Source organism: Pelodiscus sinensis, chromosome 18 (genome assembly GCF_052426305.1).
Source record: "Pelodiscus sinensis isolate ZL-2025 chromosome 18, ASM5242630v1, whole genome shotgun sequence".
Lineage (NCBI taxonomy): Eukaryota > Metazoa > Chordata > Testudines > Trionychidae > Pelodiscus > Pelodiscus sinensis.
The window spans coordinates 12333334-12358764 of record NC_143069.1 but is presented as its reverse complement, the minus strand read 5'-3'; the positions used below and the strand labels follow the sequence as shown (position 1 = coordinate 12358764).

The following is a 25431-nucleotide window of genomic DNA, read 5'->3' as shown; positions in this document are numbered from 1 at the left end:
TGTAATCAGTAACACCCTCGTTTTCTTTCCCTAATGTATAATATATATCGTGTATGTGTAAATATCATGTCGACTCTCTAAATTTACCATTATACCTCATTAGGCTCCAAAATATCAGTTCTATTAGGTATCATTTTCTGTTTATTTAATTCAATTGAAATCAATGTGCTGCATACAAAATTAATTTAATCTGTAAAATTAGATTTGAGGGTTCAAATCTGCATTACACATTAATAGGAACAAGGTTAATGCTTGCTTCCCACTGCATGTGGAGTACCATTCAAGGTCTCCGCATTAACGTTCAACATTTGTGATGTTAGCAGAAACTTCCCATAAGAAAGGGTAAATTTTGTCACTAATAAATGATGAACATTCTCATTTTTAATTTAGAAATAACTTTTCCTTTCCTTTGATGATTTGGAACCCCTCTTTTTATTTTAACATAAGAAATCGAAAGAGACATTTTAAAGCTTCAATGGAGTTATCCAATCATATTGGGGCAGAGTAAGTGTTTCAGAAAAAGAAAAGCGCATTCCTGAATCCAAACTACTTCCTTCAAAGAAGTATGTGACTAAATGTCTATTGCCTGCACTGGGATCGGAGTCGGGCCATTAATTTGATAACAATAAATTTCATATATTGAAGATTGTTCTTTGTGTTGTTCTTTTGCAGCCCAACTCAAGGAAGAGAAGGGTAAGTTGGTGGCAGCTTCTGCACTTTGGAGGTAGAAGGGTCTGTCATTTCCCCATTGAGGGATATAGAGAAGACCGGATTTCTTTAATGCCTGAGACTACATCTATAGTGCCAAGCTTTTCCGAGATACTTATCTTTGCATGTCTTTTCCCAACTTTTCACTGTAACCTAGACATAGCCTGAGAGGGCTGCATCCTGCTATTGCAGTCACTTGGAAGTGAGTGTTGTAACTGGGACTGAGGAGAGTCAGGGTATTTTCATTGTCAGGTTGGTCCAGGTTGTCAGATGAGACTGCCAAGCCAGATTGTGCTTTAGTTGCTGAGTTTATCAGGGAAATATTTAGCAACCAGCTCCGCATTGCACCGTGCAAACCTCTGTAAGTGTTAATCAACTCTAGGATTTACTAAAGTATCTTCAGGGGGGATTCTTCTCGGAGTGATTGCTCATACCCATATGGAGATGTAGGTGGCTCACTCAGATATGATCCAGAGGGCTTATCGTTCCATAACACTACCACGTTCGCTGTCATCTTAAGTCTTCATCCCTAGCGGTACTCATCAGTCAGCTGTGGAACACCATGGAGTGGCATTGTTATTGTGCCGTATATAGTCCTCTGTCAATCCTTCCCCATTTCGTTCCTTCTTACCACCGGGGGTAGATTGGGGTGCTGATGCAGGAGGGATATGGGTGCAGAAGTTTTAGGTTCTGAGGAATGCAGCTGGGCAAAACCCATGCAGACCAGGACACAGAAATGGGTCTCAAACAGTCTTTTCCAAAGAGCTGCTTCCAAACCAAGAACCCATGTCCTGCGCAAAGCCCCCAAAGAAGTCATAACAGTGACACGGAAATATTTGTTAGAGCAGGAAATAGAACCCAGAAATTCTCCCTAGCGGTCCAGTGAATTAACTATGCGACTGAGGGCTTTTCAAAATGTTTCCATGAGGGCATAGATGTTTTGAGAACAAACAAACAAACAAAATCTGGGGGATTAAAAGGAAGCAAGCAGAAAAGTATTTTAACTTTTGGGGTTTTTTTTTATTTCAAAACAAAGTTACATTTGTACTGAAAGGATCAAAAGTGGGGGAAAAAATCCATTTTAGGGACCCAAATGTTTTCATTGATTTAAAAATGTGTACAAGAAATTTCAATATGAATTTTTCTGTTTTGCTTCAGAGGAACAAGTAATTTTAAACTCCTGGAAATAATAAGTAAATATAAATTCTGACTTTACTGAACATTTATCTAGATTGTGTGCTCAGTCTCTATCAGTTTCATGGCCAGTTTTTATAACCGTACCCTACCATCTGATGTTTTTCTGGAGTATTTTGTCCAGTTTTGGGCCCACATTACAGAAAGGACGTGGACTCATTAAAGAAAGTCCAGCAAAGGGCAATAAAAATGATTAGGGAGCTGGAGCACATGACCTATGAGGAGACAATGATGGATTTGGACTTATTTAGACTACAGAACAGAAGAATGAGGGGGAAATGATAGCATCTTCAACTGCCGGAAGAGGAGTCTCATAGAGGATGGAGAGGGGCTGTTCTCAGCTGTGACAGAAGTCAGAACGAGGAGCAATGGTCTCAAGTAGGGCTGTCAAGAGGTTTTAAAAAATCACGATTAATCGAGTGATTTAAAAATGTAATGGGCGCTCTTGTGCTTTTCCACAAAAGTTCTTATGCAAGTAGCCTGCACTGTAGACAGAGCCTTGGGGAATGAAAAAAAAGGATTGATTAATCTTTAAACCTCGCTCATCCTTCCCACTATTGATGAAGCAGTTTCCCTGGTTTGCATTGTGAATAGCATTGACACACTTGAGGGACATCTGAGAGCTGGTGCTCATTTACCTCCCCAGCTATTCTTTTAAACTTCCAAAGACACCATGAAAGCAGAGGACCATGAAACATCATACTAGCTTCTTTGCCAATTATGTTTGTAGTTTTGCTTTATATTCTGGCATTTTCAAGTGAACACCCCAAATCATACTCTAGGCCACGTAATTCTCAAGCAACCAGATATCACAATAAAGAAAATGTACAAATCAAAAGGACTGAGCATTGTGAGTGACTATAGAACACAATTCATTAAGTAAATAATAGCAAGACTCTTGAGAGTTAGATTTGTGCCCTGTGGACTTCTTTTCCACTTGCACATAACAGGAAAAGTTTTTGCTGAAATGGTTTTATACGTTGGATACCTAATCTCTCTCCTAGCATTCTAGGGAGAAAAATGGGCATGTGACTAGCTCCTTAGAATGACAAGAGCTGGCAAAGGCTCTTTCCTGCTCAATGACCAATAGTCATCGTCAACATTTGTATTAATCTTGCTCTACAGATGGCTAAAACATACACGGCCATTCATTATTTTTCTCTTTCTCTTTTCTCTGTGATTCTTTCCCAGAGCAACTCCAAAAAGCAAATGGTGAGTGTTCTGAATTACACCTCAGTCATGGGCCCTGACAGCCCTACATGCAGCTAGACTGTTACATGGAAACTTCGATTGGTGGAGGATCCCTTGTGCAGCACAGAGTTGAGCCCTTGCTAGCTTTCTGCAAATCCATGTGGAGAGGAGACATTGCAGGGCTGTGTTGGACAAGTATTGAGGGAGGATGTCTGTTTTATCGCACATCTCTGGTTGAGGATGCTGGAGTTCAATGCTTCCTCAAACCTGCCTACCCAGCAATCAGTGGCCCCGCCAAACACCTCACAACTTCTCTGAGAGATGAGAAACCAGTCCTTCCCACCCCTCAAACTGAGCACCTGCCATCCCTCCAAGATACCCAGAGAAGATCCTTGGAAAATTCAATTCAGTCTCCTGAAACTCTGCTTGTTGGGTTCTGAGGCCCTGTCGGATTCTTGCCAGGTCCCCTTTGCCTGCTTCTTCATGCTGCCACGTTAGGAAATGTGCCCCAGTTTTTGGAACTGGGAACCCAATACCTGATGACGAGCTCATCAGAAACTTTGGCCCACACTGTTTTGATATCCCCACGCATCCCCTACAGCGAGGCTGTAATTTTGCAGGGCCATGTCTACACTAGTTGATTATTTCAAAAATACTGATTTTGACTTCTGGGCACCTGATTGTACAACTTCAAATTTCTGTCCCCCCAATACAGGCAAGAAATAATTATAGTCCGAGGCAGACTCTGTTGATGGAGATCTGGTACTTCACACTCAGAGCTCCAGAGTGTTCCATGGGGAGCTGTGGGAGGGGTCCCAGAAGCCCACTAGTTGTAATTAGCTGCACTGAAGCAGCCACATTCATGTTATTTCAGTCATACAAGTTCAGGAAAACCCTTATTACCCATGAAAAGCAGGACCATGGAGCTCGAATTCCATGGCCCCTTCTTCCTAAGTAACAGTTTTGAATTCACGTGGATGCTTAACTAACAAAATTGAGTTTGGGGTCTTATTTCAGATGAAGGTCCTTGTGTAGACCAGGACTAAGACTTTATGAACTGCCCCCTCTCTCCTATGTGAATGTTTGGGAAATCTTGCTCAGGTCATCCCACCACCCAGGAACAATGGGAACTGGGATTTCCAGGAACCTCTTAATTGGAAGTTTCCTCAGCATCCTGCGGTGACAGCAAGGGTGTGTGAATACTTAGAGAAATGGTGGAGCAGCTTAGACTCCCTACAGAGCCCTTGTGAATGGCAGGAGTAAAAAGAGACTCAGGACTCAGATCTCCTCTGATTAGCCAGCAAGAGAAGTTTGACCTGAACTCTTTGGGGAGCAGGATTTCCGTCCAATGTCTGTGTGTGTCTTAAGAAGAAAAAGGAACAACACAGTTAATCTGTGAACATTGCTTTATGTTTCTTGTCCTCATTTAGAGATCAAAAAAGAGCTTCCAGAAGCAGGTAAGATTTCCATTCTACCTCCATCAGCAAAGCTCAAGTCTCTGCCTGAGGAGCTGTATCTGCTCTTGGAGCGGGCTGGGTGATTAGCAGATCACTAAGACATGCTCGTGCTACCTCTTTGCTGGCTAAGCTGCTTAAAAATTGTGTCACACTGTTAATGCAGGTCATGTGTGCAGCTGTCCGAGCCAGCCACTCCAAGTACAACCCGCACTGGACCCTAGGGTGTATATACAGGGTGGGTAGCCCAGGACCAACCCACAATATTTGTCCCCTGGGGCAGGGAGCTCAAATGACGTCCCCATATGCACATATGCACCAGCAGCAGACACAATGTTCTACATTCTGGGTCCTAGTGACGCCCCTCCACAATCTGGCAACTGAGGCGGCCGCCTTTCTTGGCCTCATGGTAGGACCAGCTCTGCAATAGCTCCACAATCGTCCCTGCTGTCCAAGCCAATTCAGCGATATCTGTACCATGAAGAATGGATGCAGGGTAAATCATTGAAAATTGTTTGAGTTTTCTTGTCCTCCTTTACAAAAGGAAGAAGTGTTCTTCTTTGAGGGCTTGTTCACACCTGTTCCACTCAGACGTGTACGCACGTTCTGTGCATTGGAGGGTTTTTTCCTCCAGCAGCTCCTTGGCATGGTGCAACTGGCTGCTCTTGTATACCGCCACTCCCCTGAATCCTCCCTCAGTTTCTCCTACAATCTGTGTCAGCATTGGAAGAGTCTCTGTCACTCTCACTGGTTATTTGTTTTGTTTCAGAAAACCTACAGATTGCGATAGGTAAGTCTGTGTCTTCTTCCTCCTGTGTATTACCTGGCGAGCACACACTAATCTCGTATAGTAGAAGATGAGTGAATTTATAGTTCAACTTCTCTGCACTTTATAATCTCTTTTGTTTGTTTGAAATTAGCAACACTGACAATTTCATGGCTCTGAGGATAATTTTGTGTTCTGGCATTTGTATGTGAATGCTCCAAGGTTTTTCAGTGTGTCCAGCAGGAAATGTAACTCCCAGGAAAAAAAATTTAGTTCTTCTTCTTCAAGAGGTCCCTGTCGATGCACCCTCTGAACCTTAGTGCTGTCCCAGGGCTTCGTTCAGAGATTTTGAAGCCGTTCCTGCAGAGACTGCGAATACGTGGCATCCACTGGCCCATGCATGCCAGAAGGTTTCCTTAATCCTCCAGTTCCTTCTCAACTGCCTTTGGCCTGAGTTGCAGCTCCCCAGTTTCCTGTTTTGTTGCGGTTTTTTTTTTTTTACAATTCTGAAATTATTTTGTTTCTTAGATAGTTCTTGTTCTTGTTGATGTTATCTAGTTAGTTAGTTCTTAGTAGTTAATGACTTTGTTTTACATTGTGATAGATTCTCCAGGCTTCAAACTCTGTGTCCCCACACAGAGGCAAAGCCCATTTCTGACAGACACTTGCAACGTGTCAGATATTTTGGAGAGCAGCATTCAACTTACAATGGCCCTTGCTGTGCCAAACTGAAAGCCAGCGCTCCCAAGGACAGAGATCTGTGATTAAAGCTGATTGGAATGAAGAAAAGTTTAGACCCTTCCTCTTACCTGGGTGCACAACCTAGGTGTACCACCCCCTCAGGGACGTTGCCAAAGAAAAGAGTACAGGTTTACAGAGGTTCCCCTTGAATTTAACATGGTGGTAATCTGTGACCAAATACTCAGTTGGATCAATACCCACTGAATATGTGCCATCTGGAATGTGGCCATGAAATACTGTTCATATTGTCAGTAGTTTAAGTGTCCACATTTTATGTTCTCCCGCTCTCCATTCTAAAAAACAAAACTGCAAATGGTGATTGATCATGTTCTTTCTTTTGCAGAGCAACTGCAGACAGAAAACGGTGAGTTTGTGTAAGCAGTAACACCCTGGTTTTCTTTCCCTAATGTATAATATGTATCGTATATACGTAAATATCATGTCCACTCCCTAAATATTCCATTTTACCTCATTAGTCTCCAAAATATCAGTCCTGTTAGGTATCATTTTCTGTTTACGTAATTCAATTGAAATCCGTGTGCTGAATATGGAATTTATTCAATCTTTAAAATTAGATTTGAGGGTTCAAATCTTCATTACATATTAACAGGAACAAGGTTAATGCTTGCTTCCCGCTGAATGTGGAGTACATTTTAAGGTCTCTGCATTAATATTCAAAGTTTCCCATAAGGTCTCTCCTTATCTTAGAATAGTGATAGAAATGTAGCCATGTTAGTCTGGTGTAGCTGAATCAAAAAGCAGGACTATGTAGCACTTTAAAGACTAACAAGATAATAAACCATCTTGTTAATCTTTAAAGTGCTACATAGTCCTGTTTTTTTATTCTTCTTAACTCACATACACTTATCCTTCGGTGGTCATAAAGCCACTTGTGAGGTGGAATGTGAACATGTATGGGAGCTGGACTGAGAGCAGTTCATTCACATTTACAAATCCATGTAAAATCTTCCTATTAGAGGTTGATTGGTCCTTTTGTGAGGGTAGGGGGCTGAACTCGATTTCTTGAGGTCTCTTCCAGTTCTAGTGTTCTATGATTCTGTGATCTGCATCGGATATGCTGTCATTGAAGGTCCCATGGGTCTGGTTGGAGAGTCTGTGTAGGTCACTCTGGTATTGTGTTATATCATGAAAGTGAAATCTTACCTGCACTTTGTTGGGGGGAGAAATCCAAGGGAGTCAGACCAAGGGAGTGGAAATGTCCACTCAGTCTTGGAACTGAATCCCTCCACTAAATGAAAAAGTTCTGGGTGGTGAGTAGTGGTAAAGTGACTTGCTAGAGCTAATTCAGAGCTTGTAATAACACAGGCCATGCAGATACTCTATTCCACTTGACAGAGACGGAGGGAGAATAGTTTTCCCCATTCAGCTTCAACCTTTTTTTTTTACATAACAAATTGAAGGAGACATTTTAACGCTTCCATGCAGTTATCCAATTATTTTGGGGCAGAGTAAGTGTTTCAGTGGAAAAAAAGAGCATTCCTGAATACAAAACTAAATTCTTCCTTCAAAAAATTCAGTGACTAGACTTCCATTGGATTCACTGGGATCAGGGTTGGGCCTTTAATTTGACAATATATTTCATATATTGAATATTGTCCTTTGTGTTTTTCCTCTGTAGCCCAACTCAGGAAAGAAAACTTTTCTTTTGCAGCCCAACTCAAGGATGAAAAGGGTAAGCTGGAGTTGACTTCTGCAGTTTGGAGGTAGAAGTGTCTGTCATTTCCCCATTGAAGGATACAGTAGAGGCAGGATTTCTTTAATGTCTGAGCCTACATCTATACTGCTGAGCTTTTCCGAGAGACGTATCTTTGCAAATATTTTTCCAACTTTTCATTACAGTCTAGAGATAGCCTGAGAGGGCGGCATCCTTCTGCTTTTGCAGACACTTGGAAATGAGCGAGTGTTGTAAATGGGACTGAGGAGAGTCAGGGTATTTTCACTATCAGGTGGTCTTTCTCTTCTTGGTTCAGGTTGGCAGGTGAGACTGCCAAGCAAGATTGTGCTTTAGTTTCTAAGTTTATCAGGGAAATGTTTAGCAACTAGTTCCACATTGCACCGTGCAGACCTCTGTAAGTGTTAATCAACTTTAGTATTTACTACAGTATCCTATGGGGGAATTCTTCTTTGAGTGATTGCTTAAATCCATATGGTGATGTAGGTGGCTCACATAGGTATGGGCTATAGGGCTTGCTATTCCATAACACTTTCATGTTCACTGTCATCACAAGTCTTTACCCCTAGCAGTACCCATCAGTCAGCTTGAAACACCATGGAGTGGCATTGTTATTGTGCTGTATATAGTCCTCTGTCAATCCTTCCCCATTTAGTTCCTTCTTACCACCGGGGGTAGATTGGGGTACTGATGTGGGAAGGATATGGGTGCAGAAGTTTTAGGTACTGAGGAGTGCAGAAGGGCAAAGCCCATGCAGAGATTCTGACCAGACCATGATACAGCAATGGGTCTCAAATAGTCTTCTCCAAAGAGCTGCTCCCAGACTGAGAACCCATGTCCCATGCAGAGCACCCCAATGAAGCTGTATGACAATTTTCTAGTCAACAAAGTAATAATAATCACACAGAAATATTTGCTAGAGCTGGAAATAGAGTTCAGAAGTTCTCCTTAATGGTCTAGTGAATTTGCTACCAGACTGAGGGCTTTTTAAAATATTTCCATGAGAACATATGTTTTGAGAACAAACAAACAAAATCTGGGGGACTGAAAGCAAGCAAGCAGAAAAGTATTATAACTTCTGGGTTTTTTTTTTTTTTATTTCAAAATGAAGTTACTTTTATATTGAAATTATCAAATTTGGGGAAAAAATCATAGTTTTAGAAAACCAAATGTTTTCATTGACCTAATATATTACAGGAATATTGCTGTCAGTCCCCGTAATACACGAAGTTCGAAGGGATGCCGGAAAGGATGAGACCACAACTGGGGGTTTTAAAAAGCACAAACTGATTTTATTTTGATGACGCCAGGCAATCATCAGAACAAAAATTAAACAGATTGCCAGACAACACAAAACAATTCCCTCAGGCTTTTCTAAATCACAATAATTCCCAATAACTGCCCAGGGGTTAGGAACAGTTGAATTAACACTGGTATTGTCCATAGGGCTGATTATTTACACAACTTTATACAAGGAAACAGTAAAAACCCTAAACCACAACTATTCATAAACTTAATAACTTTTTAACCACTGTCACTTGACAAGCAATAAGGACAACTAAGAAATCAATTAGGATAGGGATGATGGCGGGGGGGGGGGGGTGGGCGGTTATACCAGTTCTGGAGACAGCAGGAACACAAGTACCGGTCACATGCTCATAAACTATCTCCACTCGGGTCGACCAACTCGGAGTACACTCAGTAAGACTCGAGAGCGGGGGGTGCAAGGCGTCTGGGTGATCAGGCCAGGCGTTCACTCAATGCGAATCCCCAGTGAGAGAGGGGCTGCCTGCCTGTTTTATTGCCTGTGAACTTATCACCCCATAGGTTGGTTTTTGCTGCAGTGGGTGGAGTAGCAGGCCTGAGCACAAGTCAGCCCATTGGCTGATCTTTCACTGCAATGGGTGGAGCGAGCAGGGGAAGATTATTAATTTACATGCCCTTATATGGAAAACACTCCACCTCACAGACAGAGCCCCCTATACCAGCCTTAGAGGTATTACAGGCTATGGCTCCCTGCGACGGGCAGCCATTTCTGATGTTCTGTCTCGGACAATTGCATCTTATTTTGGTCTCCCATTACAGGGAGGAGGTGGAAACATTACAGAAAATCCAGTGAAGATCCATAAAAATGATTAGGGGATGGAGCACATGACCTACAAGGAGAGGAGGATGGATTTGGGCTTATTTAATCTACAGAAGAGATGAGTGAGGGGGGATTTGATAGCAACTTTAACTTCTGGAAGAGGGGTTCCAAAGAGGATGGAGAGAGGCTGTTCTCATTAGTGACAGAAGGCAGAATGAGGAGCAATGGTTTCAAGTAGGACTGTCAAGCAATTACAAAAATTTATCATGATTAATTGCGTGATTAATCATGTGCACTGCCCTTTTGAAATGCTGTTGTGGCCTGGGATTAGCTGGAGCTGACCCCAGGCTCAGTATAGCTGCTGCTTTGAAACACAGCTGTGGCATTCAAAGGGGTAGCATGGCAGGAGCCCGGAGTCAGCTGGAGTCCTCAGCTGATACAGGGCTCTGCTCGTGTTGTCCCTTTGAAACACAGCAAGTGTTTTAAAGGGGTAGTGCTTCACAGAGCTTGTGATCATCTGGGGTCCCCAGTTGTCCCCAGCTCAGTATAGTGTTGCCCCTTGAAAAGGCCACCCCAGCATTTTCAAGGGGCAGGACTATGGGAGCCCAGGGTCAGCTGGTCCCTGGCTCCACATTGCACTGCCCCTTTGATGTGCTGCTCCAGCTGATCACAGGCCCTTAATATGTTGCCCCTTTGAAGAGCCAGAGCAGCACTTCAAAGGAGTGGCACAACATTAATGCCTGCTATTAACACATTACAAATATTAAAGCATTAATTCTGCCCTGTGTTAATTGCAGGTGTTAACACAGATCAGTTGACAGCCCTAATCTCCAGTCACAGTGGGAAAGTCTAGGTTGGATATTAGGAAAACTATTTCACTGGGAGGGTGGTGAAGCACTGGAATGGGTTCCCTAGGGAGGTGGTGGAATCCCTAGAGGTGTTTAAATCCCAGTTTGACACAGTCCTGGCTGGGATGGTTTAGTTGGGGTTGGTCCTGCTTTGGGCAGGGGATGGACTTGATGACCTTCTGAGGTCTCTTCCAGCCTTAGGATTCTATGATTTTATGATTCCGGACTGTAACTTCCCCTTGAAATCAATATAATTTTCAGTGAACTATCTGAAATCTAGAGAATAGAATTTGAAACACTTGCTTATTTGTATAAGATGAAGCTATATCAGAATAATTTTCAGTTATTCTGATCTGTCTTTAGTTGTTTATTTAGTTCTGGACACATTATAATTTTTAAGATTTTAATATTTTTAAAATTACTATCTTATCAAAACTACTTGGCTTTTTCTCCATGGTTAGTCTGGTTTCAGTTGTGGTTGGTTGGTTTGGAGGAAACTTAGTCTTGCTCCCATTGAAGTTAAAAGGTGTTTCCATTAGCTTCAATGACTGCACAGTTAGACAATGGGAAGATGTGTGCACAGGTATAGACTGATAAATATGTATTTAGTCATTGAAAAATGTTGTTTTCTTCTCATCATTCAGAAAGGCAGAAAAATCGTTCCTCGGCAGGTGAGATTTTCCCTGCCCCTTTAGTCATTAGCCAGTGTTGTCTTTTTTCACAGCGCAACCGTGAAGATGTTTGTTCATAAATTCTGCTTTGACTTTTTGCCAGTTTTATTCTACTACTGGAAGTCTGTGTAATCTGTGATAAAACAGTATGGCTACATCTACACTGCAACTTTTTGCAGCAGAAAATATGCTAATGAGGGACTCATTTTCATGTGTCACAATCTCATTTACATATTTCTGTCATTTCTTTTTGTGCAAGGTGTTTTTGCACAAAAAGAAGCATTATAGACATTTCCTTTTTGTGCAAAAACCCCAGGAGAGGCATAAAGATCTTGTGCAAAACGGAAGCAACTACACTACCTTTTTGTACAAAAACCCCTTAGACAAAAAGAAATGGCAGAAAATATTCAAATGAGTCCCTCATTAGCATATTTTCTGCTGCAAAAACTTGCGGTGTAGACAAAACCTGTTAGTATTTCTAAAATATAGAGCATAGTTTGTAGCATAAATGGTGTTGAACTCAACACAAGATAACTATATTTTGGAGCTCAGTATGACAAAAATGATCACTGGATAGGGTATGAGTGGTTGTATAGGCACCAGTGATTATCATCCAATAACACTGAATATAAGCAAACAAAAGGCATTCTCGAAGAATCATACATATGGTTTAGGCTTCAAAAGGGCTAAGGAAATTATAAGCAATATTGACTGGGAAGAAAAAGTTAAATGGAAAAGTATGAATGAAAATTAATAGTTCTTTCAGAAAAGTCTATAAAATGCCCCAGAAGTCACAATTTGACAATTGTGAAAGAGGCCAGCATAAGAGCATTGAGTGTAATACTCAAGATCATGAAGCATCTTGTTAAACTTATTCAAACAAGAATAGAATCTTGTCTTTCTACTATGTAGAGGGAAGGGCCTTGGACAAACTCACTGATTGACTAATCTATGACTAGTCTATGTGCTTCATGCACTATGATTATTCTTTATGCTAATCAAGAAAGTAAGGATCTCATACACCCTCTTCAATTTGTATCTCCATGGACATACCCGGAATTGTTTTCTTTTTCTTCTACTTTTTCTTTTGCAGAAGAACTCCAGAAGGGAACAGGTGAGTTTGCCTAATTTACTAAATATTTACAGTCCAGAGCAAACTTTCAATCTCCTGTATAGGTTCTAAAAGCCTCAAATGTAATAGGGATGCACTTATTGTATGGCTATTGGGCCAGGGAAGAGGAGGGTCCATACTGGGGTCTCTTGAATCATGTATGTCAAAGAGCTGAGACCTGAGCAGCACTTTGCAAATACAGTCTGAACAAAAGAAGTTGAAGAAGAATCAGGAATGAGAAAACAAACATACAATCTCCTGGAACTGAAAACATCCATTGAAAGGAAGTAGTGATGGTCACATAGGAATGTTTTCTAGTGCATGAAATAGATATTCTGGTTTCCCACCCAGTGTATTCACTACTAGATAAAGGGATTTACAGAAACTCTCCATTGGAACATGGGTATTTTGAAAAAAAAAGTATTTACAGGATTCTTGTGTGCTGAAGACTGAAATGTTGTCTCATTAATGCTGTTCAAGCTACGCTGTGCTTCTACCCTTGACACTCTCTGTTATCAGCACTAACAGATAATGTAGGTTGCTAATTCAGTATATTTCAGTGATACTCATAAAGAAAGGACACCCACAGGCATGGATCAGTGACAAAACATTCTGCCAGATTTATTGTCCTTAAGGAAGGGTCATAACACCCTGGCTCTGTTAGTTACACTAACATATGAGGGTTCCATGGCAAGGAGAGACTCAGGCTACACCTATATATATATATATATGTATGTGTGTAGAGAGAAATACACCATCTCATAGAGCTGGAAGGGACCTTGAGATGTTATCTAGTCCAGTCCCCTACCTGCATGGCAGGGCCAAGTACCATCCCTGAAAGATTTGCCCTAAATCTCTCCCTCAAGGATTGAACTCACAACCCTGGGTTTAAGTAGGTCAATGGTCAAACCACTGAGATATCCCTCAGATGGCAGGCTTCTTTTGGAAGAAGCTTTTCCAGAAGAATCTTCCAGAAACACTTATTTCAAAAGAGTGTGTGCACACAGCAAAAGCATAAGAAAAAAGCAATCTGCTTTTTCGAAAGATAGTGTCCGCATTGGTCGGACAATATCTTGCAATTAAGTTCTGATTACTGTGGACAGAATGGCCATCAGAGCTTTTTCCTGGAGGCCTCTTCTTTCAAAAAACTTCCCTCTTCCGTGTCTATACATACCTTTTTCTGAAAGAGCTCTTTCAGAAAAAGGCTTCTTCCTCATAGAATGAGATTTACTATAATCGGTAGAAAGAATGTAATTGTAGTGTGGACATAAGTGTAGTTTTTCCAGAAAAACTCTGCAGTGTATACAGCTCCTCAGCAGTGGGACTTTCTGCTTTTTCCCAGGCCACATAAAAAGTTCAGTCAAGGTTCCCCACCATTTATAGACTGAGACAGAAAACTGGGGCAAACAACTTACGTTTCATGATGCCTGTTGTTTACCTCCTCTTCTTCCTTGTATATTGAACAGAACATCCCCATTCACTGTTCTCTGAAGCCATCTTACCTTATACTAAATTGGGCGGTGTCTCTAGGAGGTGGAATATATTTAAATAAATATCTTGTGCCTAGTGAACTTCCCACAAGTTGCACATTTACTGTAAGATACCAGATTTTTATTTCATGGTAACATTTAATGTTCAGAATTCTTGCAGAAGAAAATCAGTTAACTCATACTGACTTTGTATTGTTTGCACTCAGATAATAGTAACATGTGTGGACTCTACCCTTTTCATGAAATAAATCAACAAAGAAATTATTAAGATTTAATGAAACTGGCATCCCTCGCCCTCCCCCCCAATGAGATCAGAGTGAGAATCTTAGAAAAAAAATCTGAGACTTGACTCTTCCTTGAATGAACTCAGTTGCTTTGATTACATTGAGATCAGGAGAACAATAAAGTGCATATATTGAAAAGAGTACTTTTTGTTATTCTTTTGTAAACCAAATCAAGAAAGACAAGGGTAAATTTCCTTTGACATCCGTAGTTTGGATGGAGAAGGGTCAGTCATTTTCCCATTTATGGACATGGAAGAGTAAGGATTTCATTAACGGTTGAAGGGTCTTTCTCCTTTTACATGAGTAGGTGGAGAGTGAGTTTTGCAATTTGGACAAAGGAGAATCTGGGTATTTTTAACCGGTAGATGGCCATTCTGCTTGCTCCGGTTTGGGGTATCACACTGCAGAAGATGAGCCAAAATAAATGTTAACCAAATTTTCAGCAAAACCAAAGTTGAAGAAGGAAGTTCATAAAGTGGAAAGGGTTTTTTAGAGGACTCATGAAAATAACTGAAGTATTAGGTAAAGTGTTTAATTGTGATAAACTCAAAGAGCTCAATCTGTTTAGCTTAACAAAGTGAAGGGGAGACTTAATTACACTTTATGAGTACATATATAGAGAACAAGCATATGATAATTGGCTCTAGCAGAGAAAGGTATAACAAGACCCAATGGCTGGCAATGAAGCTAGGGAAATTCAGATGGGAAATACGTTTTAAATACATTTACAAAATTTTAAGAATAGGGGAGATTAGCCATTGGAATTAATTACCAAAATTCATAACAAATTGTCTCTCATTTGAAATTTCTAATCAAGATTGGATGTTTTTTTTCCCAAAAGATTTGTCGTAATAAAGGTGGGCATTATTTTGGGAAAGATCTCTGCACTGTGTGATAGATGATAAAAATTGTCCCTTCTGGCCTTAACCTTAATGGTGCTCATTATCTCATCACCTCTCTCATGAATATTTTCCAAAAGAACAATACAGCTTCCAATGTTTTAACTATTAGTTACTTTCATTCTTGGCCATTTTATGACAAAAGATGCTATTTTTTTTCTTTTTTAGGGAACTTGGGGAAGAAAATAAGTAAGTCTGTATACTTCTTCTTTCATGTATTCCACTAATTTGTAGGACTCTTGTAGAATGAAAAGAAAAAAATGATTGATGTATCATTAAAACTCACACTTCCTTCCCACTTTTGGATATGTTTACACTAGCCCCCTAGTTCAAACTAGGGAGGCTAATGTAGGCATTCGAAGTTGCAAATGAAGCCCAGGATTTAAATATCCCAGGCTTTATTTTCATCGTCCCATCTGGGTGCCATTTTTAAATCCCCTTAGTCAGAACTAACTGCCTGCGGCTACACGCGGCAGTCAAACGTTAACTCGAACTAAGGACTTAGTTCGAGTTAACAGTTACACCTCATTAGCAAGGGAGGTTTAGGTTGGATATTAAGAAAAACTTCCTATCTGTCAGGGTGGTTAATCACTGGAATAAATTGCCTAGGGAACTGTGGAAGCCTCATCACTGGAGATATTTAAGAGCAGGTTGGACAGAGACCTAGACAGGGCTTGGTCTTGCTGTGACTGCAGAGGATTGGGCTTAATGGTTTCCCAAGTTATCTTTTGGTTCTAATAATGTATTATTGTATGATTCCAGCTATTTGGCTATCAATTTCTCTGGCTCTTTTTTTATTTTAAGTCATAATAGATTATGCAAAATGTTAATTCATTTCCTGGGTAATCTTTGATCCATGGTTACAAGGAAACTCTGAACAAGAATTTTAAAGACTGTAATAATTGATTTTTTTCCAGGTGAAATGCAGAAGGAATTAGGTGAGTGAAGACTTGTTTACACCCTTGCTGGTATTCCCTCTCTGATTGCTTGGATATTTAGAGAGGGACCATTTCTCCTGTTAATCCTCCATCTCCCTAGGTACTCTTAATGGAGAAGAGGATCCTGACAGTCCATTTTCTCCCCATCCATAGCAGAGTGTACAGCAACTCCAGGCACACACACTGCAGCTCCACTCCCTGCTCATACCTACTAGGCAGAAAGGGAGATATGGCCTGATACCTCTTGTCTGTCTCAGCCTCAGGTTAGGGATAAAACAACGGTCTTCTGGGCAGCCACAATGGGTTCTGAGACACCTCAGTAGCCACAGCCAAAGTGGCACTCATTTAGCGTTAATCTGCACCGCATCTGGGGTGTGTAATTCTCAGTTCATATACACACCTGCCAGCTCTGCTCCAGCTAGCATGTTAAATACAGCTGTGTAAGTGTGATGATACAAGTGGTAGTTTGGGTTAGCTGCCTGAATACATACCCAGGGCCCAGGTGAAATTGTACTTGTGCAGTTAACCTGAGCCAGAATGGTCACAATGCTATTTTTAATGCACTAATCCAAACAGAGCTGGCACATAGGTGTCTATCCATGTGAGGGTATTATACTCCCCAGATGCAGTGCAGACACACATTGGAGGTCATTGTCCTTCTGTGTTCTGCCTAGGAGGAGCTGGATTGCTGTGATGAGTGCTTTTTTTGTGATTGTACCTCCAGATGAAGTACTGGCACCTCCAGATACAGTACAGTGCAGTACCAGCACTTTTTTTTTTTTTGCAAAAAAAGCAGTGTCTGTGACTATAGCATCCGGTGGCTGGAAAAGCTGTTCCAGTGAGAATGGAATGTGTAAGAGGAAGTTAAATCACAGGCAGTGTTGGCAGGTAACTTTGTGAGGTGATTTTTTCAGGTGGAAGTGCAAGGCAAACAGAACAGATCTCTAATCAGGAGTATTCCCTGGTTTTTAATCTTAGCTCAGAACAGCCGTGTGTGTGACATAAAGAAAGAGAGAGAACAACCATTCCAATTCCTCTTTTGTCCACATTAACACTGTAAAAAGAATCAGCCCCTACTGAGCCCCTACTCACTTGCCTTCAGTCTGAAAAGTCTCTGCTGATCAACTGAGGAAATCTACAGTGAAACCCTCTATTAATTCAGTGTCTGTTTTTCTCTCTGTTTCATTTCAGACTGGAGAAGGGCTCGGAACAATTCAGGTAATGTTACACACAGCACAAGGCAAGAGGTGCGAATGCTGATAGATGCAGTGTGAGAACCTCAATACATTAGAATCTGCCCCAATGTTAAAGAAATCAGCATGTCTGCTACCATCGTCAAACTAGAAACAAACTTTTCTCATCAGAGACACAGCTCCTAAGGTCCTTACTTCCCAGTGCCCAAACTGATTTCTAGGCCTGATCCTCACCTTATTTACCCTAATTTCATATGATTTTGATGCTAATAACTTACATGCAGTTACTCCTGAATCACATTTATTGGATCAGAATCAGTCCTGAGTGAGAGAGTATCCTGAGTAAATGACTTAACATGATTTTCAAAATCTTCTATGTGATTTCAGAGAAAAAATTCCATTTAAACTGAGAAGGGCCTTGTAACACAAGACCTGTCTCTCTTAGCACCAGTGTGGCAGGTCGTGGAGCTACACCACCTGACTCCACTTCCTTTATGCCTCCATCCTCAATTCTGTATTTGTCAAGTTCATTGTCTGGCCCTTTGTCTGTGTCCTTAATATTCTCTGTCCCCTTCAGGATAATGGAGAGTTGGAAAACCTTTGGCTTTAGTGGGACTAGACAGCCTGAAATCTCCCATGTTTTAGATCCTTAGTCTCCAAGTAGGTAAGGGAATGGGCCCACCCATTTCACTGGATTCCATCTCAGGGGCCTTGTTGGGAACAACCAGAATCATCTTTTGCACCTCCTTGAGCTGCCTCCTGCTCTGGAGGCTTCTCCAGCCTCTCGCACAGCTTCTCTGCATTCCTAAATCTCTTTGGCACATCTCCTCAAAAATTATGGTAACAATGGGAATTAGGCACCTAAATGCCTTTGAGGAGCTGGGCCTTAGTGTTTACTTTGAGTGGGATTTGCAGAAGGGCTTAAGGAGGCCCTTGGCAAGTGGGCCACAGTGAAGGCACAGATGATGTGGTGGCAGGGATGGTGACTGCAAAGAGAATCATAAATGAGTGGTAGTGGGATCATCCTGGGCCCTGCAGTGGAGACAGGCATGGTCTGAAGCGAGTCAACGTTTGTCTGGCATTTGGTAGTGATGAAGGCAGAGATAATAATTTTCACATTTGCCAGTTGTTGACAATCTCGGAGCTCTTTACAAACAACAATAAAACCCCATGTAGCACCTGGTGTGTGTCGCGCTATATTCAGGTGACTGAAGAGTAAACTGACTATCAGAGAGCTTATGTGACTTGACCAACCTCTCACAGCAGCAGAGCTGGAAACAGAACCCAGGGGTCCTGATGGAAGGTCTCATTGCTAGATAAACCTTTATTTTAATGAGTAATTATAGGATGTGTCTACACTGGCCACTTATTCCGGAAAATCAGCCGCTTTTCCGGAATAACTTACCAGCTGTCTACACTGGTCTCTTGAATTTCCGGAAAAGCACTGACGATCTACTGTAAGAAATCAACCGCTTTTCCGGAAATACTATGCTGCTCCCATTCAGGCAAAAGTCCTTTTTCTGGAAAACTGTTCCGGAAAAGGGCAAGTGTAGACAGCACAGTAGTGTTTTCCGCAAAAAAGCCCTGATCGCGAAAATGACGATCGGGGCTTTTTTGCGGAAAAGTACATCTACATTGGCACGGACGCTTTTCCGGAAAAAGTGCTTTTCCGGAAAAGCATCCTGCCAATGTAGACACGCTTTTTCCAGAAATACTTATAACGGAAAACTGTTCCGTTTTAAGCATTTCCGGAAAATCATGCCAGTGTAGACGTAGCCATAATGTGTTACAGGTTGGAGCTCCCTGGTCCAGCACCCTTGGGACCTGATCAGCCCCAAATGAGAGATTTTGCTGGACCGTGGAGATCAGTTCTGATCCTTCTGCTGATGGACACCAGATTCTTCCAGGGTCCATCAAGCAGATTTGGCAGGGCTCCCTTCTGGGCTCTGCATCCCCACCTGGCTCTGCTGCTGGCCAGTATGGCTCCCCTCCTGGCTGCCAGCCTAGCTGTCTGGCTCCCTTACCCCAGGTCACTGATCGCAGCCACTGGGCTCCACCCCCATTCTGGACTGACCCAGCCCTGACCCTGGCCCTGGCTGTCAGTCAGGCTTTGTGCCCCCAGTTGTCAGCCAGGCTGCTCTGCTGGCCTGGCCCATGCCCTAGCCACCAGTCGGGCTCTGTGCCCCTGGCCAGGCTTTGCCTCTGGGACCAGCCCCAGCTCCGGTCCCAGCTTCAGGCTTTGGGCTCTGCACCCCTATCTGTGCTGGGCTGCTAGGTTTGGGCCCCAGCTTCTGGGCTCCATGCTCCTTTCCAGGTTCTGCTGCTGGCCCTGGGTGCCAGACTATAATAGGGGTTTCCTGTCTCCAAGCTGGCTCTGCTGCTAGCCCTGTCACTAGGCTCCCAGTTCGACTTTTGGCTGCTGGCCTTTGGGGGCTGCTCCTGGCAGTGCTGAAGCTCTCTGGCCCGGGGGGAGATGGGGGCTGTCTGCTCCAGCACCATCTGTGGACCACAAATGTTGCTGGACAAGAGAGCCCCAGAGGAGAGATGTTCATTTTGTATAATTTACATGCATCTTATTTATTTACACTGATAGAAATAGGGCCATAATGACACGACCAGTGTTACAATTCTTAATGCTTGAATTCTGCTTTTCATGATGAAGTTCTGCTCATAATTACCTATCACCGGATGCATATTGCGCCATGCCTCACACAGGGAACATCTCCTAATGCTAGACTTAGTGGATCCAATTTAGTTCTCAGTGCTGAAAGTGATGTGTACTTTGCTGGCCATGAATTTAAATAAAGTTTCACTTAATGGACACCTATGTAGCAGGTGAGAAACTGGCCCAGTTTGAGTACTAATGTAATAACCATTTCAGGATCAATTTTATTTTTGTATAAATACAAGCAAATCTCACTTCTGGAATATGTTGGTGACACATTGAATTGGCAAGTGTCCAGCACTGGTCAAGTCGTGCAATTATTACACAGACAAACCTGCTATTGAAATCAGTGGGAGCTGTGAATGAGGAGAGGCAGCAGGAGAAGGTTCACTGTTTATACAGCCCTCCTATTCCACTTTATACCAATATAATAGGAATGGTCCTCAAAAGAAATTCCCCTCTTCTTGTAGATGACATCAAACTGGATGCAGACACGGCCCATCCCAACCTCTCTGTTGCTGGGGATAAGAAGAGTTTGACACATGAACCCCAACCTCAAAAATCGCCACCAAATTCAGAGAGGTTTGATTCGACTGCCTGTGTGCTGGGCTCTGAAGGATTCTCCGATGGAAAGCACTACTGGGAGGTGGCTGTCGAGAGCAGCACTGAGTGGGACCTGGGGGTGGCCCTCAAATCCATAGAAAGAAAAGGAAAAATGTCCCTGTCCCCTAAAGAGGGATTCTGGGTCCTGGGTCAGAGTGGGAGAGATTATTGGGCAAAAACAGATCCATGGACCCGGGTCATAGTGCAGAAAAAGCCCAAGAAAATTGGAGTTTACTTTGGTTATGAAGAGAGGCAGGTGACCTTCTTCAGTGTAACTGACATGTCTGTGTTGTTCACATTTAGTGATTGTTCATTCTCAGGAGAGGTTTGTCCATTCTTTAAAAATTCCCATAAAGAAACAACAATGAGAATTTGTTCAATTAAAGAGGAATAAATATAACATGACAGTGATGCTGATTTTATATTAATGTAACTGAAATCAAGGTTATAATGAGGGAACTGTGATATAAAAATCAATTTTAATTGTACATTTTCATTACATATTTTGGAATAAAATGCTTCCATTTTCTATTTTTTGTGACTTTTGTCCAATATCATATTTTATTAGCCTCTCAAAAACAGTGTTTTTGGGCCTATGATTCAGGTATTGAAAACACCATCCTGACTCACACCTTCCTTATGGAATCTTCAGCTCTGATGCACAGTATCAAGAATCTTATTGCTAAGTTCAGCATTTTCCTCTACAGTAAAATAACAAGATTTGGATATTTCACTAATAATTATATTTTGGGACTGTAAACTACTGTATTAGGAAGTAGCAGTGGCTGGACAAAATTTAGACTGATGAAATATTTCCAATCTAAGCACATTTTTGCCCCTACCCTTCCCTCTTACATTTATCCAAGCTTTCCTATCCTTTACCTGACTCTTCTGCAGAGTGAAGTATAATAATCTATTTGAATTCATTTGCTTATAAAAGCTGTGGGCCAGTATGTCCCAGTTTCTGCAGCGAGACAAAGCCAACATAAACCTGTCACATTAAATTTGTTTTTCCTGCTGGACACACAAGGAAGTGAAAGCAGACTCAGACCTATAATTTTTAGAGTGCTAGGCCCAAATCCTGAGCTGTGGGCAAGGAGTGATGTGTGTGTCAGGAATGGAACACAACAACAGGGTGTTAAGCCATCTATGTGATTCCCCATCCTGAGGCCATCTTGGTACAATTTAGAGCATTTACTGGGAATCTCTATAAATTATGCTGGCTGATATTAGCCCAAAAGGGCCATTTCAGTAATTGGGGATTGCTGTGGATAAGGCAGCCCCTTATCCTAGTCTTTTCACTTCTCTGGTCATGGCCCTTGCACTAACTATTGGGAAGGGGGTGACCCAGGAGCTCCACATCATGCAGGGTATCTTAAAGGGCGTGTCTACACGGGTTTGTCTACATAGCCATTATTTCAAAATAACTTTACTAGTGTCTACACAGCCAAACCACTATTTCAAAATTAATTCAAAATAGCAGACCACTTATTTCAAATTTGGTAAACCTCATTCCACGAGGAATAACATCAAATTCGAAATAGCTATTTCAAAATAAGTGCTGTGTAGACACTTATATCAAAATAGGGGGCTTCCAGCCTTCCCAGGGTGTCCTGGTGGCCACTCCAGCCTCAACCAAGAACATTCCTCTCCCTCCCCCCCCTCCCCGGAGCCCTTAAAGGGGTAGACTCTGGCCACAGTGCCTGTGCCAGCTCCAAGCCTGCCAGCCCAGAGCCAGCAGTCACTGCCCTGACCCAGTGGCTCCAAAACATGAGCCAGCAAGCCACTGGCAGCCAGCCCTCCACCACTCTCCAGGAGCAGTCTGCCAGCTCCCAGGAGCCTGCCAGGCACCTTCCTAGTCCAGGGTGGAGATCATGGACCTTATTCAGGTTTGGGGGGGAAGCCCCCAACATCCATGATCTCCTCACTAGACAGAGGAATGCGGTCATCTATAGCAGGATAGCTGCCAGCCTAGCCACCAAAGGTCACATGTGAACCGGAGCAGGTTTGCATGAAAATCAAGTTGGTCCGGCGAGACCCCCCAACCCTGAGCCCTGAGCTTCCTCTCCCCCTTCTTTCCCTTGCTTCCCCCTTCCAGTGCCTTCCTCCCAGGTTTCCCCCTCCCCTCTCCCACCCTCTCTTCTCCTCTCTCCTGCCTCCTTTCCCCAATCTCACCAGAGTTTCATTCCCGCCCCCGCCCACTGCAGTTTTGTTAAATAAAGAGAGTTTGTGTTCATGAAAATATGTGTATTTTAATTGACATCAGGAACGGGGGTTAGGGATAGGTAAGTGGAAGGTCGTGGGGGAGGAATGAGGCATACGAGCCTTGTGGATAAGGGAGAAGCGGTGGATGTCCTATACCTAGACTTTAGTAAGGCATTTGATAAGGTCTCGCATGATATTCTTATTGATAAACTAGGCAAATATAACTTAGATAGGCCCACGATAAGGTGGGTGCATAATTGGCTGGATAACCGTAGTCAGAGAGTTGTTGTTAACGGTGCTAAATCCTGCTGGAAAGGGATAACAAGTGGAGTTGCGCAAGGGTCTGTTTTGGGACCCGTACCGTTCAATATCTTCATCAATGATGTAGATATTGGGATAGAGAGTACGCTTATTAAGTTTGCAGATGATACCAAACTGGGTGGGGTTGCAACTTCTTTGGAGGATAGGGACATAATTCAAAATGACCTTAGCAAGTTAGAGAAATGGTCAGAGGTAAACAGGATGAGGTTTAATAAAGAGAAATGCAAAGTGCTCCACTTAGGAAGGAACAATCAGTTCCATACATACAAGATGGGAAGCGACTGTCTAGGAAGGAGCATGGTGGAAAAGGATCTAGGGGTCATAGTGGACCACAAGTTGAATATGAGTCAACAGTGTGATGCTGTTGCAAAAAAAGCAAATATGATTCTAGGTTGTATCAACAGGTGTGTTGTAAGCAAAACTCGTGAAGTCATTCTGCCGCTCTACTCTGCACTAGTTAGGCCTCAGCTGGAGTACTGTGTCTAGTTCTGGGTGCCACATTTCAAGAAAGATGTGGAGAAATTGGAAAAGGTACAGAGAAGAGCGACAAGAATGATTAAAGGTCTAGAGAACATGACCTATGAAGCCAGGCTTCATGAACTGGGCTTGTTTAGTATGGAAAAAAGAAGATTAAGGGGGGACATGATAGCGGTTTTCAAATATCTAAAAGGGTGTCACAAGGAGGAAGGAGAAAATTTGTTCCTCTTGGTTTCTGAGGACAGGACAAGGAATAATGGGCTTAAAGTGCAGCAGGGGAGGTTTAGATTGGACATTAGGAAAAAATTCCTAACTGTCAGGGTGGTCAAATATTGGAATAAATTGCCAAGAGAGGTGGTGGAATCTCCCTCTCTGGAGATATTTAAGAACAGGTTAGATAGACATGTCAGGGATGGTGTAGACGGAGCTTGGTCCTACCTTGAGGGCGGGGGGCTGGACTCGATGACCTCTTGAGGTCCCTTCCAGTCCTATGATTCTATGATAAGCCCCCAGTGGGGCAGACCAGAGAGTCTCTTAGTGCTCCTCAAGGTGGAAGCTCTCCCGCAGTAGCTCCTGGATACCAACAGCCTTCCAGATAGACCTCCCAGATGGCAGCCTGCAGAAAGTGAAGTCAGGCTCACAGCAACGTGTCCAGGAGAAGCACCAGAATGCCCTGGGGCAGCTCTGGCTCCATGTTGCCAAGTCCTGTGGTGTCCCGAGTGAGGGCAGCCAGAACACGCACAGACAAAATGCTTTGTTGTCCCTCATCAAGGTAGGCAAGCAAGCAGGGAAAGATGAAAAATGCCTATCTAGGGGTGGTCCCTTTAAGCAAGGCCTCAGACAGCCTCAGGCAACAGCCACACAAAGTAACTCCTGACCTGATGCCCTGCTAGACCTGGTCCTGGCCGGCTTTAAATGCGATTCAGTTTACACATTAAAATGCATTTAAATGCGATTTTGAAATGCATTTTGTGTGTAGTCGTGTTATTTCGAAATAGCTTATTTCAAATTAACTGTTTTGAAATAAGATATTTCAAAATAACGCTGTAGTGTAGTCATACCCCACTAGAGTTATTTCAAAACAACAAGGTAGGCATCCACACACCAAGTCAGTTATTTCAAAATGATTTCGGAATAACGGGATTCTTATTTTGAAATAATAAACCCTTATTTCATAAGGAATAATGCTTCTATCAAAATTGCTATTTCGAAATAGCGGCTTTGTGGGCTCTCCACTGATGCTATTTCGAAAAAACTTCTCCCCAGGCCATTCTATATAATTGCTCCCCAGTGTCTCCTGGGGCTCTACATCGAGGTAGTGTGTGCACGTTAGAGGAGCCAGCCTTGGACTAATTTCAAGACTTCCCTGTAGTGCGGGTGCACTATTACAAAATATCAGAGGGGTAGCCATGTTAGCCTGGATCTGCAAAATCGACGAGGAGTCCTGTGGCACCTTATAGACTAAGGATATGTCTATACTTGCCCCCTAGTTCGAACTAGGGTGGCAAATGAAGCATACCATAGTTGCAAATCAAGTGCAGGATTTAAATATCCCACGTGTGATTAGCATATTCGTGGACAGTTGCCATTTTTAAAATACTGGTCTCCTGATTTAACTTGCCGCGTATAGACGTGGTAGTCCAATTTAAAACCCTTCCCTCGAATTAACTGCTATTCCTCATGCAATGAAACGAGGCTTACAGGATCAGTCGGCAAAGGCTTCCCCAGCCAACCAATCTGCATCTAGTCTACCGCACTGTGCCGGATCAGCTGATCATTGGCACAGCGCAGCAGCCATGTTTATTTTAATGAAGTGGGGAATATTTAATTCCCCACTTCTTTGCCTATGCCGGGTAAACTAGTTTACATGGCTCCGTCAATGGAGCCATGTAG

The 25431-nt window shown here is 42.6% G+C and overlaps 1 protein-coding gene across 15 annotated transcripts in view; it reads left to right on the top strand.

Annotated features, from left to right (window-relative positions):
• Positions 1 to 20981, top strand: part of LOC102452695 (uncharacterized) — an 89816-nt gene extending 68835 nt beyond the window's left edge. For 12 of the 15 annotated variants that reach the window (XM_089770009.1, XM_089770004.1, XM_089770006.1 and 9 more), the window contains 12 exons: positions 673 to 693; positions 3094 to 3114; positions 4524 to 4550; positions 5317 to 5337; positions 6398 to 6418; positions 7694 to 7747; positions 11326 to 11352; positions 12446 to 12466; positions 15305 to 15325; positions 16054 to 16074; positions 17266 to 17292; positions 20403 to 20981. In XM_089770009.1, the coding sequence (XP_089626135.1) occupies positions 673 to 693; positions 3094 to 3114; positions 4524 to 4550; positions 5317 to 5337; positions 6398 to 6418; positions 7694 to 7747; positions 11326 to 11352; positions 12446 to 12466; positions 15305 to 15325; positions 16054 to 16074; positions 17266 to 17292; positions 20403 to 20929 (809 nt within the window). In that variant the 3' untranslated portion in view covers positions 20930 to 20981. The remainder of the gene's footprint in view (positions 1 to 672; positions 694 to 3093; positions 3115 to 4523; positions 4551 to 5316; positions 5338 to 6397; positions 6419 to 7693; positions 7748 to 11325; positions 11353 to 12445; positions 12467 to 15304; positions 15326 to 16053; positions 16075 to 17265; positions 17293 to 20402) is intronic. The other 3 variants (XM_089770008.1, XM_089770010.1, XM_089770007.1) reach the window with 3 other exon arrangements.
• Positions 20982 to 25431: the final 4450 nt, after the last annotated feature.